Source organism: Neoarius graeffei, chromosome 13 (genome assembly GCF_027579695.1).
Source record: "Neoarius graeffei isolate fNeoGra1 chromosome 13, fNeoGra1.pri, whole genome shotgun sequence".
In the NCBI taxonomy this organism is placed as follows: domain Eukaryota; kingdom Metazoa; phylum Chordata; class Actinopteri; order Siluriformes; family Ariidae; genus Neoarius; species Neoarius graeffei.
The window spans coordinates 13469908-13482069 of NC_083581.1; the positions used below are offsets into that span (position 1 = coordinate 13469908).

At 41.3% G+C, this 12162-nt stretch overlaps 1 protein-coding gene across 3 annotated transcripts in view; it reads left to right on the forward strand.

Annotated features, from left to right (window-relative positions):
• Positions 1-472: 472 nt before the first annotated feature.
• The window catches only part of gpm6bb (glycoprotein M6Bb), a 102295-nt gene continuing 90605 nt past the window's right edge, over positions 473-12162 (forward strand). The window contains exon 1 of one of the 3 annotated variants that reach the window (XM_060937269.1): positions 473-575. Coding sequence is in view for 1 of the 3 variants with exons in the window: in XM_060937272.1 (XP_060793255.1) it covers positions 572-575 (4 nt within the window). In the remaining 2 variants the exon portion in view is untranslated. The remainder of the gene's footprint in view (positions 576-12162) is intronic. The other 2 variants (XM_060937272.1, XM_060937271.1) reach the window with 2 other exon arrangements.

Here is a 12162-nt window from a genome sequence, read left to right on the forward strand (position 1 = left end):
CCAAAACCGTAAGAGTTTTGAGTGCTGAGTAGGGCTGAAGCGAGCTGAGTCGTGCTGTTCTGAGGTAGTCGAAACGCGAGCCGTGTCGGGCTGAAGTGAGCTGAAGTGAGCTGAAAAAGGGTAGTGGAAAAGGGCCATATGTGTCAGCCCTGTGATGACCTGGCGACTTGTCCAGGGTGTACCCCGCCTTTCGCCCGTAGTCAGTTGGGATAGGCTCCAGTTTGCCTGCGACCCTGTAGAACAGGATAAAGCAGCTAGAGATAATGAGATGAGATGAGATGAAAAGGGGTCTATCTTTAAGGAATTTATGGTAAAACCAAAACAAAACGGGAAAGGAGGCGTTCTTATTTATATACTATGTGCTGTCTGGGGCGGCGCGCGCCCTCTGGCGCCTGTATCACACACTGCAGGCGTGAAGGGGGGGGGGGGAGTGGGCGTGGCTACATGTGTAACGTCAGAGGGAGTCCTAAAGCAGCGCGTTCTCAGTTTGCATGTCAAATACTCATACTCACACAAAGTCTGGTGCTTGCTGTTCCTTTTCCCTCACTGCAGAGATATCAGAGGAGCTACTATGGGTATGTAGAGGTCTATAAAATGGTGGTGCTATGTGTTGACTGAATATGTGTTGTGTATCAGTGCTAGAAGTTTGTTTTGCATTGTGTGCACGCGCATTTGGCTTGTTTGGATTAGAGGGAATAACATGGTTAGGGACAAAAAGGGGGTTTGCAACACACACACACAGATTGCAGTGCATACTTGATGCAGAAGTCTGTGCATGGAGTCACGACATGGTGCGTCTGTATGCAACAACAGTTTATATGTTCAACAGCGGTGGGGGGGAGAAGTTCCACTGAATCCCTTTTCAATCTCCTGGCCAAATCCCCCTGTTCCTGTTCACTCAGCATTTTTTTTTTTAAAGTGTAGAACTGTTATCTCATTCCCTAAGTAGTGCACTCTGGGCTGAGGGATCTGAATCCCAGATGACTCACTCCACGGATTACGGAGCTCTTAATCACAATCTGGGTTTATCCATTCCTAATGTACAGCCATTCTTGGTTATTCAGTCAGGATCTGTTCACTTTTACCTGTTAGCTCTGGATTTGTTAAAAGCAGGTTTACTCTTTAATATTTGTTTAATCTGTGTGTGTTTAAAAATAAATAAATATACATTATATATATATATATATATATATATATATATATATATATATATATCTCCCATCCATTATCTGTAGCTGCTTATCCTGTTCAGGGTTGCAGGCAAACTGGAGCCTATCCCAGCTGACTATGGGTGAGAGGCGGTGTACACCTTGAACAGGTCACCAATACCCCTTTTCCACCAAATCAGTTCCAGGGCTGATTCGGGGCTGGTGCTGGTTCACAACTCGTTCAACTTGCGAACCAGCTGAGAACCAGTTTGCTTTTCCGTAGCTTGGGGTGCTAAGGGGAGCCAAGTCATTACGTCACTGTATACGTCAGTTACATCGCTGCGTTTGCATAAACCTTGGCGCGAACATCGAAGCAACAACAACATGGAGAAGAAGAAGCAGCAACAACAACAATAATGGATGACTGCTGCTTTACTGCATCCATGATATCCCGTCACTTATTTAAAAATGGCACCCTCTCACAGTCTTGCTATTGTTGTTGGTCTTAACAACTCCGCCCCCCCTGCAACGTAAGCAGTTCTTTCCTCTAGCCCAGCAAAGAGCTGGTGCTACCCTGGAACCGTTTTTTCTGTCCCAGAGCCAGTTCTTTGTCAGTGGAAACAGAAAACCTGGTTCCAAACTAAGCACTGGCCCCGAACCAGCCCTGGAACTGATTTGGTGGAAAAGGGGTAATAGAGACAAACAGCAATTCACACTCAGGTTCACACCTATGGTCAATTTAGAGCCACCAATTAGCCTAATCTGCATGTCTTTGGACTGTGAGGGAAACCCATGCAGACACTGGGAGAACATGCAAACTCCACACAGAAAAGCCCCTGTCGGCTACTGGGCTCCAACCCAGAACCTTCTTGCTGTGAGGTGATCGTGTTAACCACTACACCACCGTGCTGCCTTACTTCAGGATTTGCTGCAATTAATTTTAGATTTCTTCATTCAGTATTTTGGATTTGGAATACTTCAGTCTGGATTTCTGAAATCTGTAATGGTTATATCCAGGTTTGATGGTTCAGGAGTTGTTTCACACTGTCGTTCTTAATTCAGGATATGTTGGTTCTGGGTTTTCTTTTTAGGTAGACTTAATCCTGGACTTGTTCACTCTGAATGAATTTGGTCATCTGTGATGTTTGTGATGAGTCTTGAGGACAGTCAGGGGTTTCGGATAAAGCTGGAGGTGAAACATCAACATTACTGTGTGTGAATAGTAACAGTAAAATACACAAACAGCATTTTAATTCAGACTTTCTGAATTTTTTTTTTTTAAATCTTAACAAAAGTCAGAATAAGAGAGTTATTGGGGAATTTTGTTGTTGAGTGTTTTGTCCTTCTGTGTTTTGAGGCATTCTGGGGCATGAGTGGTGCCTCAAAGACTTCCAGGAGGTTTAGAAAAGCTTTAGGGCCTTGATAGGACTGTGAACCAGATGGAGCTACAATGTGTGTGTGTCTTTCATTAGAGTTCTCTGTATTTCTGTGTGGTGTTTTGGGTCTCTTTCTATCACTCTTTCCTCCCTCCCCTTTTTTTCCTGTGTGTGTGAGAGAGTGTGAAAGAAAGAGAGATGTTGTCTTTCTCCCCCTTTTTTCTTTCCTCCTCTCTCTGACAGAGTATGTGCAAGTTGTCAGCTAAGCACTGCTAGATGCTCTGGTCTGACTCCTGAACCACCTCACTTTTTTTTTTTTTTGGTAAAAGATGTTTCAAAGATTATGTCAACTTTTATCACAGGTTACAATATCAAGACTTTAGCTGTCCTTAACCTTAACACACAGTGTTCTTGAGAACATATCGTGATTGTGGTGTCTAACTGATTATTAGCACAGCCCTGTGAGACACAGCTGTGTTTGTGCTTATTTCTTTTTTTCCTTCACTGGAAATCCTGAATCACACCAAGTCTGGAGTCTCACTCTGTTATCTTCTGCCTGCTATGTTAATAGAGGACTCTCTGAAATGAAATGAAATGAAATTAAACCGGGTGCAGTGAACAGAGTGTATCTGTGTGACGTGTTTCCTCATGAGGACTTTCCGTGCTGAGAAAACGTTCAGTATGAACTGTCGACACAGCAGGGTCTTGGAAAATCTTGCTCACTCCCTCACCGCATTGTTTACAGCCAGTCCAAGACTGAAAATAATCACATGCTGTTTGTTTGGCTAACGTCTGATTTGTTGATTTTATTGGACTGACTCTTGCTTTCTGCTCACTTCTTTGTTTAAAACTGGACTGTTGAGCAGTTTATTAAACCCAGAGATTCTCCACATTCTCTTGTTTTCATACTTTTGAGTTGAAAGCCTGGATAGAACTTTGGAGAAACACTTGTCGCATGTTTAGTAACATTACGCTAAGGTTACACGTAGCCGGTTGGTCTGTGAGAACCGTGGCTGGGGCTACCGCGGCCATGCTGGTAGATTTTGGAGGTGAATTGTGGCATAAATTTGGGCAGACTAAATATGCAAATGAAAGCACGTTAGCCACGGAAGATGCCGGTAGAACCAATGGCAGCAGCGATGTATAGTGACGTATGGCCCAGTGTTTCCCACAGACCAGGTAGCAATTTATGGTGCTCTATTGTGCTGATGAGGGAATCGTGCGCGGTGGTGTCGTGGTGGTCAGTGGAGTTGGTCATTGGGATGTATGCAAAGTGTTTACAGCGGGCGGTGTTCAAACCCACAGTATTTTTCTTCAGAGTCACCTGCTGGGACTATTTTAAAGCTACAAGAAGCATTTGAGATTATTCAGTTCAATCTAAATTCTTTTAAGTTCTTTAAGAGAAGACCGCTAAAACAGTTTTACCAGAACCCTGCCTGGTTTCATTCCTTGACCCAACTTTACATTACAGGGCAGGCCATTAGTTTGCTGGGCTTGATGTTGGTGGAAAACCTGTCTTTTTAAATTTATGAAAATTACTCACCAAAATTGAAGTTAAAGTTTAGTTTTTACTAGAGATGCACTGATTGCAATTTTTTTGGGCCGATTCCGATTTTCCATGGAGTGTGACCTGCCGATACCGATTTTGGCCGATTCCGATTTCATTTTTTTCAAACCACTTCACAGCACACACAAAGACTATTTTTCTTTAATAGAACATTTTGCCAGATTTTCAGTAATAAATTTTCAACACCTCAAAGGCTGAGAAACAAAAAGGCATTGTTCTTTGTAAAATCTTTCTTCATGTTTGGTATCTCATCTCATTATCTCTAGCCGCTTTATCCTGTTCTACAGGGTCGCAGGCAAGCTGGAGCCTATCCAGCTGACTACGGGCGAAAGGCGGGGTACACCCTGGACAAGTCACCAGGTCATCACAGGGCTGACACATACAGTGCGTTTACATGCACATCCAAATCGAGCTGCTGTCGGTAATCGAGCAAAGGGTCCCAGCAGGGGTGCCAGAGAAATCCAATCCTACATGCACACAAGGAAATCGAGCTATTGTGTGAGGTACATTGTGCACCCGAGCCACAGGTGGCGCTACATGCCCCATCGTGTTGGTACACTTCCGGTTGTCATCATGAAGAAGAGCTATTCAAGAGTTATCAGTTCCGTGTTCTCCATTGCGCGTTTTTCTCCCGTCCATGAATTTTAATATATTCAACTCCTTAAGCTGAATGAGCATAAACTCTGTCTCCTCATTGCTCCAGAAGTGCACGTTTCTGCTCGCCATTTTCTCTTCTTCGTTTGTTCCTCCTGACCTTTTCTGCTGCTCGCTACTACTGTTGTCATGCTGACCGAGGCTGTCGTGTTTCCCGCTTGTGGTCTCGTCACTTGTCGCTTCCGGAAGGGGCAGTGCTGAAGTAAGTAGCTCGACTACGTAGCTCGATAGGGTATACATGCACTAAGTAGCTCGGCAAAAATCGCATAATCTAGGTCGTGTAGCTCGATTACGAGAAATCAAGTTTGGTTCAATTTCAGCCTAGCTAAGGTGTATCCATGGCATTTAGAACTTCGATTTCAGTCGAGCAACGGCAGAAATTCGATTTTCTCCATGTGCATGTAAACGCACTCATAGACACAGACAACCATTCACACTCACATTCACGGTCAATTTAGAGTCACCAGTTAACCTAATCTGCATGTCTTTGGACTGTGGGGGAAACCGGAGCACCCGGAGGAAACCCACGTGGAGAACATGCAAACTCCGCACAGAAAGCCCCTCGCCGGCCACGGGGCTTGAACCCGGACCTTCTTGCTGTGAGGCGACAGCGCTAACCACTACACCACCGTGCCGCCCCATATTAGAGCAATTCCAGCGTTATGGACGTGACACTTGAACTCAAAATGGCAACAAATGACCCAGTGCATGCTTTATTGTCTCCCAGTATTTAAACAGGTGTTGCATATTTTAAGGCTGTACCATACTGGAGAAGTGATAGAACAAGAACAATTCCCATAGTACATCTAGGGCATGCCAGAAAACGCCAATAAAAGATGCGTTATGGATGTGACAGAAAAAGTATCACTTTTCTTGGGTGACTGTACATTTTTATCAAACTCTGTGAAATTGTAAACCTAATGTCGAAATGGAGATATCCATTTGATAGAGGGGTCCAAGGTGAATATTAAAAAAATCTTTGTTTAAAATATTTTGTATTTCATGCAGAGTTTCGGAAGGAAAAGTCAGCGTTATGGATGTGACGAAATTCCGTTATGGATGTGACGCGTCTGAACTAGACATGGCATATGTTTAGAAAATCAGCAATTTAACCACTATAACCCTTTGAAAAACTCTCTAAATATCAGCTAAAACTATCAAAGTTCTTAAATAATATTTAGGATGGCTATTGTTTTGCTGTTTTGTGGATTTTAGCATACATTTCTGTGGCTTGTGGCAATAATATAGAATTGTGCATGATCAAAGTTGATTTTAGCTTGGGTTTTACATTATAAGAAAGAAAGACTGACAGTGACACATTAGGTTGGTTACAAATTGGTTCAACTTATTCACATCTGTAAAATACAGGCCTAGGTGATATCTCTGGGAGTGGTTTTGATGTATTACATGTTGCTTTATTTTTGCATGGTGAGGTTGACAATTACATGGAATTGCCCATTAATTCCTGAAATAGGAAATTCACACAAACATTTTTTCTTTTCCCATCCAATATCTGGCACAAAAACAACTTTCCCCTCATATATTATTTGCCTACTGCTATGGAACACACTTTCATAAGCCTATTTACATCTGAAAACTTATGCCTTATAGAACAACCCATTTCTTCATTCAGTGTCAAAATACAAAAATAATTTCCAGTCATACCATAGCCATTCTATCATCATTGTCAAATGTGTATTTGTAGAGTAATTTCCAATGGAATCAAGTGTAACCGAGGTTGTAAAACAAAGAAATTTTTTTCTCTCTTTGTACAAATCTAACTAGATGTTTGGTAATAGGCTAACGTATTAATTCCTGTAATGGGAAATTCACACAACCACAAACATTTTCTTCTTTTCACATCCAATATCTGGCACAAAAAAAATTCACTATATTTGGATATATAATATATCCAAAAATAGTGAATTATTTATTTATTTATTTAACGGCGCGCGCGCCGGAGCTCCTTAGGCGTGCAGGACTGACACTGTTCTGTGCAAACGCAACACAATCGCACTAGAAAGCATGTTCAAGCTGCCAGTGTAGCTGCAGTCTTTTTACTTGCGAATTACGAGTATTTCCACTTTCATCTCTGTGATACACAAGTTTTGATCGGCAGAAAATCGGCATATTTTAATTTTGACCGGCCGGTCGCCGGTCATGGCCGATCATGTGAAAATCGGCCGATTCCGATCGGCAGCCGGTCAATCGGTGCATCTCTGGTTTTTACCTTAGTTTTTTGCCTTTTTGGTGGCAATCTTTCAATCATTCTTTAGTTGACATTCAAGGAATAAATTGCAGAAAACAAGCCGGAGGTTTTTATTTTAAATATTGAACTCAACACTTACCTCAACCAATACTAAAATGAAATAAATAGTGTAATGTAACAAAATAATAATAAAATATCAGAATTGTAAGAAACCACTTAAGGTAACCCCAAGGCAACTAACAATAATGAAAAAGCATTACCCTAATTGGCACAAAGCCTGCATGCCCTATCAGAACATTTAATTCTGCGTGGCTTCCTGAAAAAAAAAAAAAACTCAAGTGCCCTATCGTAAGGGAAGTCATTGCTGAAGCGGGATAAATGGGATAATGCAGTAAGGCCGGTTCCTCGCGTCAGGCTGCTACTGTATGCATCAAAATTGGTTTATAGCCTGACTCAGGGATGTCTGTTTCCTGTAAGCCAAGAAGGCTGTGATAAAGCTCATCACGAGCACGACGTAGGCTAACTTTTAAAATAAGTGGTCGGAAGGCGAATCGGGAAGGCTGCGTTATTTTTAATTAGCCTAACAGGCCTACTTGCAATCTGGGTATATGCGCACCGGCAGGCCTGTGTACATGCCTCTCCGTCTCTGTGTGTGGGTGTGCGCGTGCGTGAATGAGAAGAAAGAGCACTATGAATGAACGGAACGATACGCAACGGAATTTTATTTATTTTTTTCAAAATCGCGAGTCTGATTGTGTGGCGATAGGAATCCATTGTGTGGCGCTGCGCCACACAATGGTCTATGTATGGGAAACCCTGTGGCCTTATGGCAATGATAGCAGTGTGTACAGTTTTCATGACTGCAGTACGGCATAACCACGGCAAGACAAAAGCCACGCCCCCAGGCGAACTGTTCACTTTCTGCAGAACGTTGTTCCATGAATATTTTGAGCTAGATGGTTACGATGGAGAGTAGCACACGTAAGCCTCATGTATGCCTCAAGGATGCTCACTGATGCCTTCACAGTTGTGACTGATGACTTCATCTGACGCTTGACTTTCCAGGGATGGAAACCACGCCCTTCCAATTGTCAAGGTCCCTGGTGCTCATGTATACTGACAGAAGGGTCTGAAATGTCTGTCATAGACCATTTCGAGCCTTCCAGGGTCAATCATGAAGTAATTCTGATGATGAGACCTTCTCTTTAGCCCTCTTTTTGACTGCAGTGACGTTCTGTTTGTGACTAAAATGTTCTATTCCAGAGGAGAAACAGCTTAGAGTAGCATCTTGACATCTGGTGAACCTGATGACCAGAATTAATTTGTGGGAATTTTTTTTTTTTTGCACCAATTAAACCTAGACTAAAATTAATGGCAACCAAAAAACTAATGCTGCGTTCACAACAATTGGGAATTTTCCAGCTCGCAACCCCTTCATGTGAACTCAGTCATCTGATTTCAGAAATAAGATTAATGCATTCATTGAAAACAGTCTTCTGTCACTGTCTACTAAAACTGGAGTTAAATAGCTGTTTGAGTGATTAATTTATCTTTAATAGGCATGTAACTATTCATCCAATTCAATTTTCCCACAATTTTTTTTTGGGGGGGGGGGGTGAATAAAGTTTTCTTACCATAAAATGCAACATTTATTGTCCTGTTCTTTATCAACTTAAACATTTTTTATTAAATAAAAATGTTTAATTTTCTTAATAACTAGACTAATTTTTCCCCACATTTGTAAAGATTGGGGTAAAATATAATAGCCTATTAACTAAAATATTCCTTTTCTTAATAAATGTTTATGAACATTTTGTTCTGTCTCCATTTTTTTTCTTTATCTTTCAGCAGTCTGTAAAAAGAGAGCTATGATTTCTTGTTGAATCTATTTGTACCATCACACTACAGCTCTTTCACATTTTAGGGGTGTGTGTGTTTTCGCTGCATTAGAGCTGTCTTACTTCTGCTTATGGTGAAGTCGCATTCATTCCCTCGGTACGTTATTGCCCCCTCTGATGTCTAAACAACGCAATTACAGTTAAGAAAAACTACAAGATTATGCAGCATGATAAATTTAAAAATGAATCGTGATTAATCGAATCATCATAAATTTGCATCGCAATTCATCTTCTGACAATATCGTTACATGTCTAACCTTTAAAGTACATTTGATAATGCACTGTTAATAGCACTGAAAATTACATGAAAGTGCAGTTTGATGGAGGAAAAAAGTCTTGCAAAAAGTGAATTATTTAAATCACTTAGTATTTCAAATATAAACGGAAACTCAATGTTGCTTAAATCACGAGTGACCACATAGATTGCTGTGGAAAAACTCTGAATTTCCGGGGAGCAGTTACAACTTGGAGAGCTGTTCAAATGGATCTTTCCTTCTGGGAAGTGGAAACTGACCAGATCCCATTCAATCATGAACGCCGGTCAAAACACGATTAAATGTACTATGTGTATTTTCATCAAAAGACTAAAATAAATTTGGAGTTAGCTGTTAAAAAGAACCTTGTTGCACACAGAGCGATGTTCAGGTGTAAAAGAGCAGTGACCAACACGTACTCACGTTCCAGTCGTCCTCTGTGTTGGGATGAAAGTCATATGACTGCCCTTGTCCTGTTGTAGGTGTGTGAGTTACAGGAAAATAATCAACTTTTGGTGGAAACAGGACCTGGGCTTCATTGCATCATGCTGTCATTGATTTATTTTACTGTACAGTGGTGCTTGAAAGTTTGTGAGCACTTTAGAATTTTCTATATTTCTGCAGAAATGTGACCTAAAACATCACCAGATTTTCACACAAGTCCTAAAAGTAGATAAAGAGAACCCAGTTAAACAAATGAGACAAAATATTATACTTGGTAATTTATTTATTGGGGAAAATGATCCAATATTGCATATCTATGTGAACCTTTGCTTTCAGTATCTGATGTGACCCCCCCCCCCCCCCCCCCCCCCCCCCCCCATGCAGCAATAACTGCAACTAAAAGTTTCTGGTAACTGTTGATCAGTCCAGCACACTGGCTTGGAGGAATTTTAGCCCATTCCTCCGTACAAAACAGCTTCAAATCTGGAATGTTGGTGGGTTTCCTCACATGAACTGCTCGCTTCAGGTCCTTCCACAACATTTCGAGTGGATTAAGGTCAGGACTTGGCCATTCCAAAACATTAACTTTATTATTCTTTAACCATTCTTTGGTAGAATGACTTGTGTGCTTGGGGTTGTTGTCTTGCTGCATGACCCACCTTCTCTTGAGATTCAGTTCATGGACAGATGTCCTGACATTTTTCCTTTAGAATTCGCTGGTATAATTCAGAATTCATTGTTCCATCAATGATGGCAAGCCGTCCTGGCCCAGATGCAGTAAAACAGGCCCAAACCATGATACTACACCACCACCATGTTTCACAGATGGGATAAGGTTCTTATGCTGGAATGCAGTGGTTTTTCCTTTCTCCAAACATAACGCTTCTCATTTAAACCAAAAAGTTCTATTTTGGTCTCATCCATCCACAAAACATTTTTCTAATAGCCTTCTGGCTTGTCCACATGATCGTCTGCAGTTTGCTAAAGAGCAGCAATGTTCTTTTTGGAGAGCAGTGGTTTTCTCCTTGCAACCCTGCCATGCACACCATTGTTGTTCAGTGTTCTCCTGATGGTGGACTCATGAACATTTGGCGAATGTTAATGTGAGGGAGGCCTTCAGTTGTTTAGAAGTTACCCTGGGATCCTTTGTGACCATCCCATTGATTGAAAACAGTTGACTCTAATTTCACCTTCAAATTAACTGCTAATCCTAGAGGTTCACATACTTTTGCCACTCACAAATATGCAATATTGGATCTTTTTCATGGCTGCGATCATAAATAAATGACCAAGTATATTTTTGTCTCATTTGTTTAACTGGGTTCTCTTTATCTACTTTTAGGACTTGTGTAAAAATCTGATGATGTTTTAGGTCATATTTCTGCAGAAATATAGAAAACTCTAAAGGGTTCACAAACTTTCAAGCACCACTATAACATAACACACAGTTTTGTGTTCCACACTTTCTAACAGAAAATCACAATGAAAGTGATATAACCCAGTGACCAGACTATTGTTTCTTTTATGTAGTTAAATATTTTTCATTTATACTAGTGGTTTTCTCCTCTCCTACAACAGCTCTGTGTTTTGGGTGTTTTCATTGTATCCCTCATCTCTAAGTGACCTGAGAGTGTCATTGTGAACTGGGAGATGATATAAGTGCTGGAAGGAGTGAGGGGTGACTGTAGCCTTCAGGCACATTTCCAAAAAAAATACTGTGTATGAGGGAGAGAGGGAGAAGAGCAAAAGATGTCATAACAGCGGCAGGCAAACACATCAGTCATGGAGAGATTGGAACACGTTTTTGTATGCGCGCACACTTTTTCATGTCACTCTTTGTGGAAACATGGAGTCAGCATCAGATGTTTTTTGTTCCACTTGTGCATTTCCAGAAAGTCCTGGTCTGGTGATATAATGCCACACACACAGGAACGTACTTTATAAATGTAATAGGATAAGGAGGTGAATTCAGAAATTAAAATTTTAACGTCATCTGGACATTAAAATGCTCTTTTTTTTTAACTAGCACTTAGCAGTTACGGTAGTCAGCTGGCTAGATTGACATATGTATTTCCTATGGACCCCTTGCAATGATGTCACATTTACGTTACCAACTGTCACTACCGTATACCTGGGGGACAAGCGAGCTTTGTTTACATGCTGAAGCCAAGTGAAGATGTCCAGTGTCTGTTGCTGTTGTCTGAAGAAAACGACAGCTAATAAGTGTTGCCAGGCAAAACAAACCTCGCCTGGCCTTTCTGGTGACCTTGACCTGATTACCCCAAAGTTTAATCAGGTAATCTACGGACCATTGCCCGCCTACCCTGAAAATTTGAAGTTAATTGGTGCAACCGTCTAGATGCTAGATTGTTAACAGACAGACACACAAACAAACCACACTGATTACAGTACCTCACCCCGCTTACTCTGTCGTGGGCGAGGTAAAAAAGCTCTACTTCTGGACTACTGGGATAATCTTAGTCAGAAAGAAGCAATTTGATTAGATTATACATAGAAATAAGTTTATTAGTGATCATGATCCGTACAAAATTCCTCGAAACGACTGGAGTGACTATGCAGATTTGTGGTCTAGCATTAGCTACGTGTTGGAA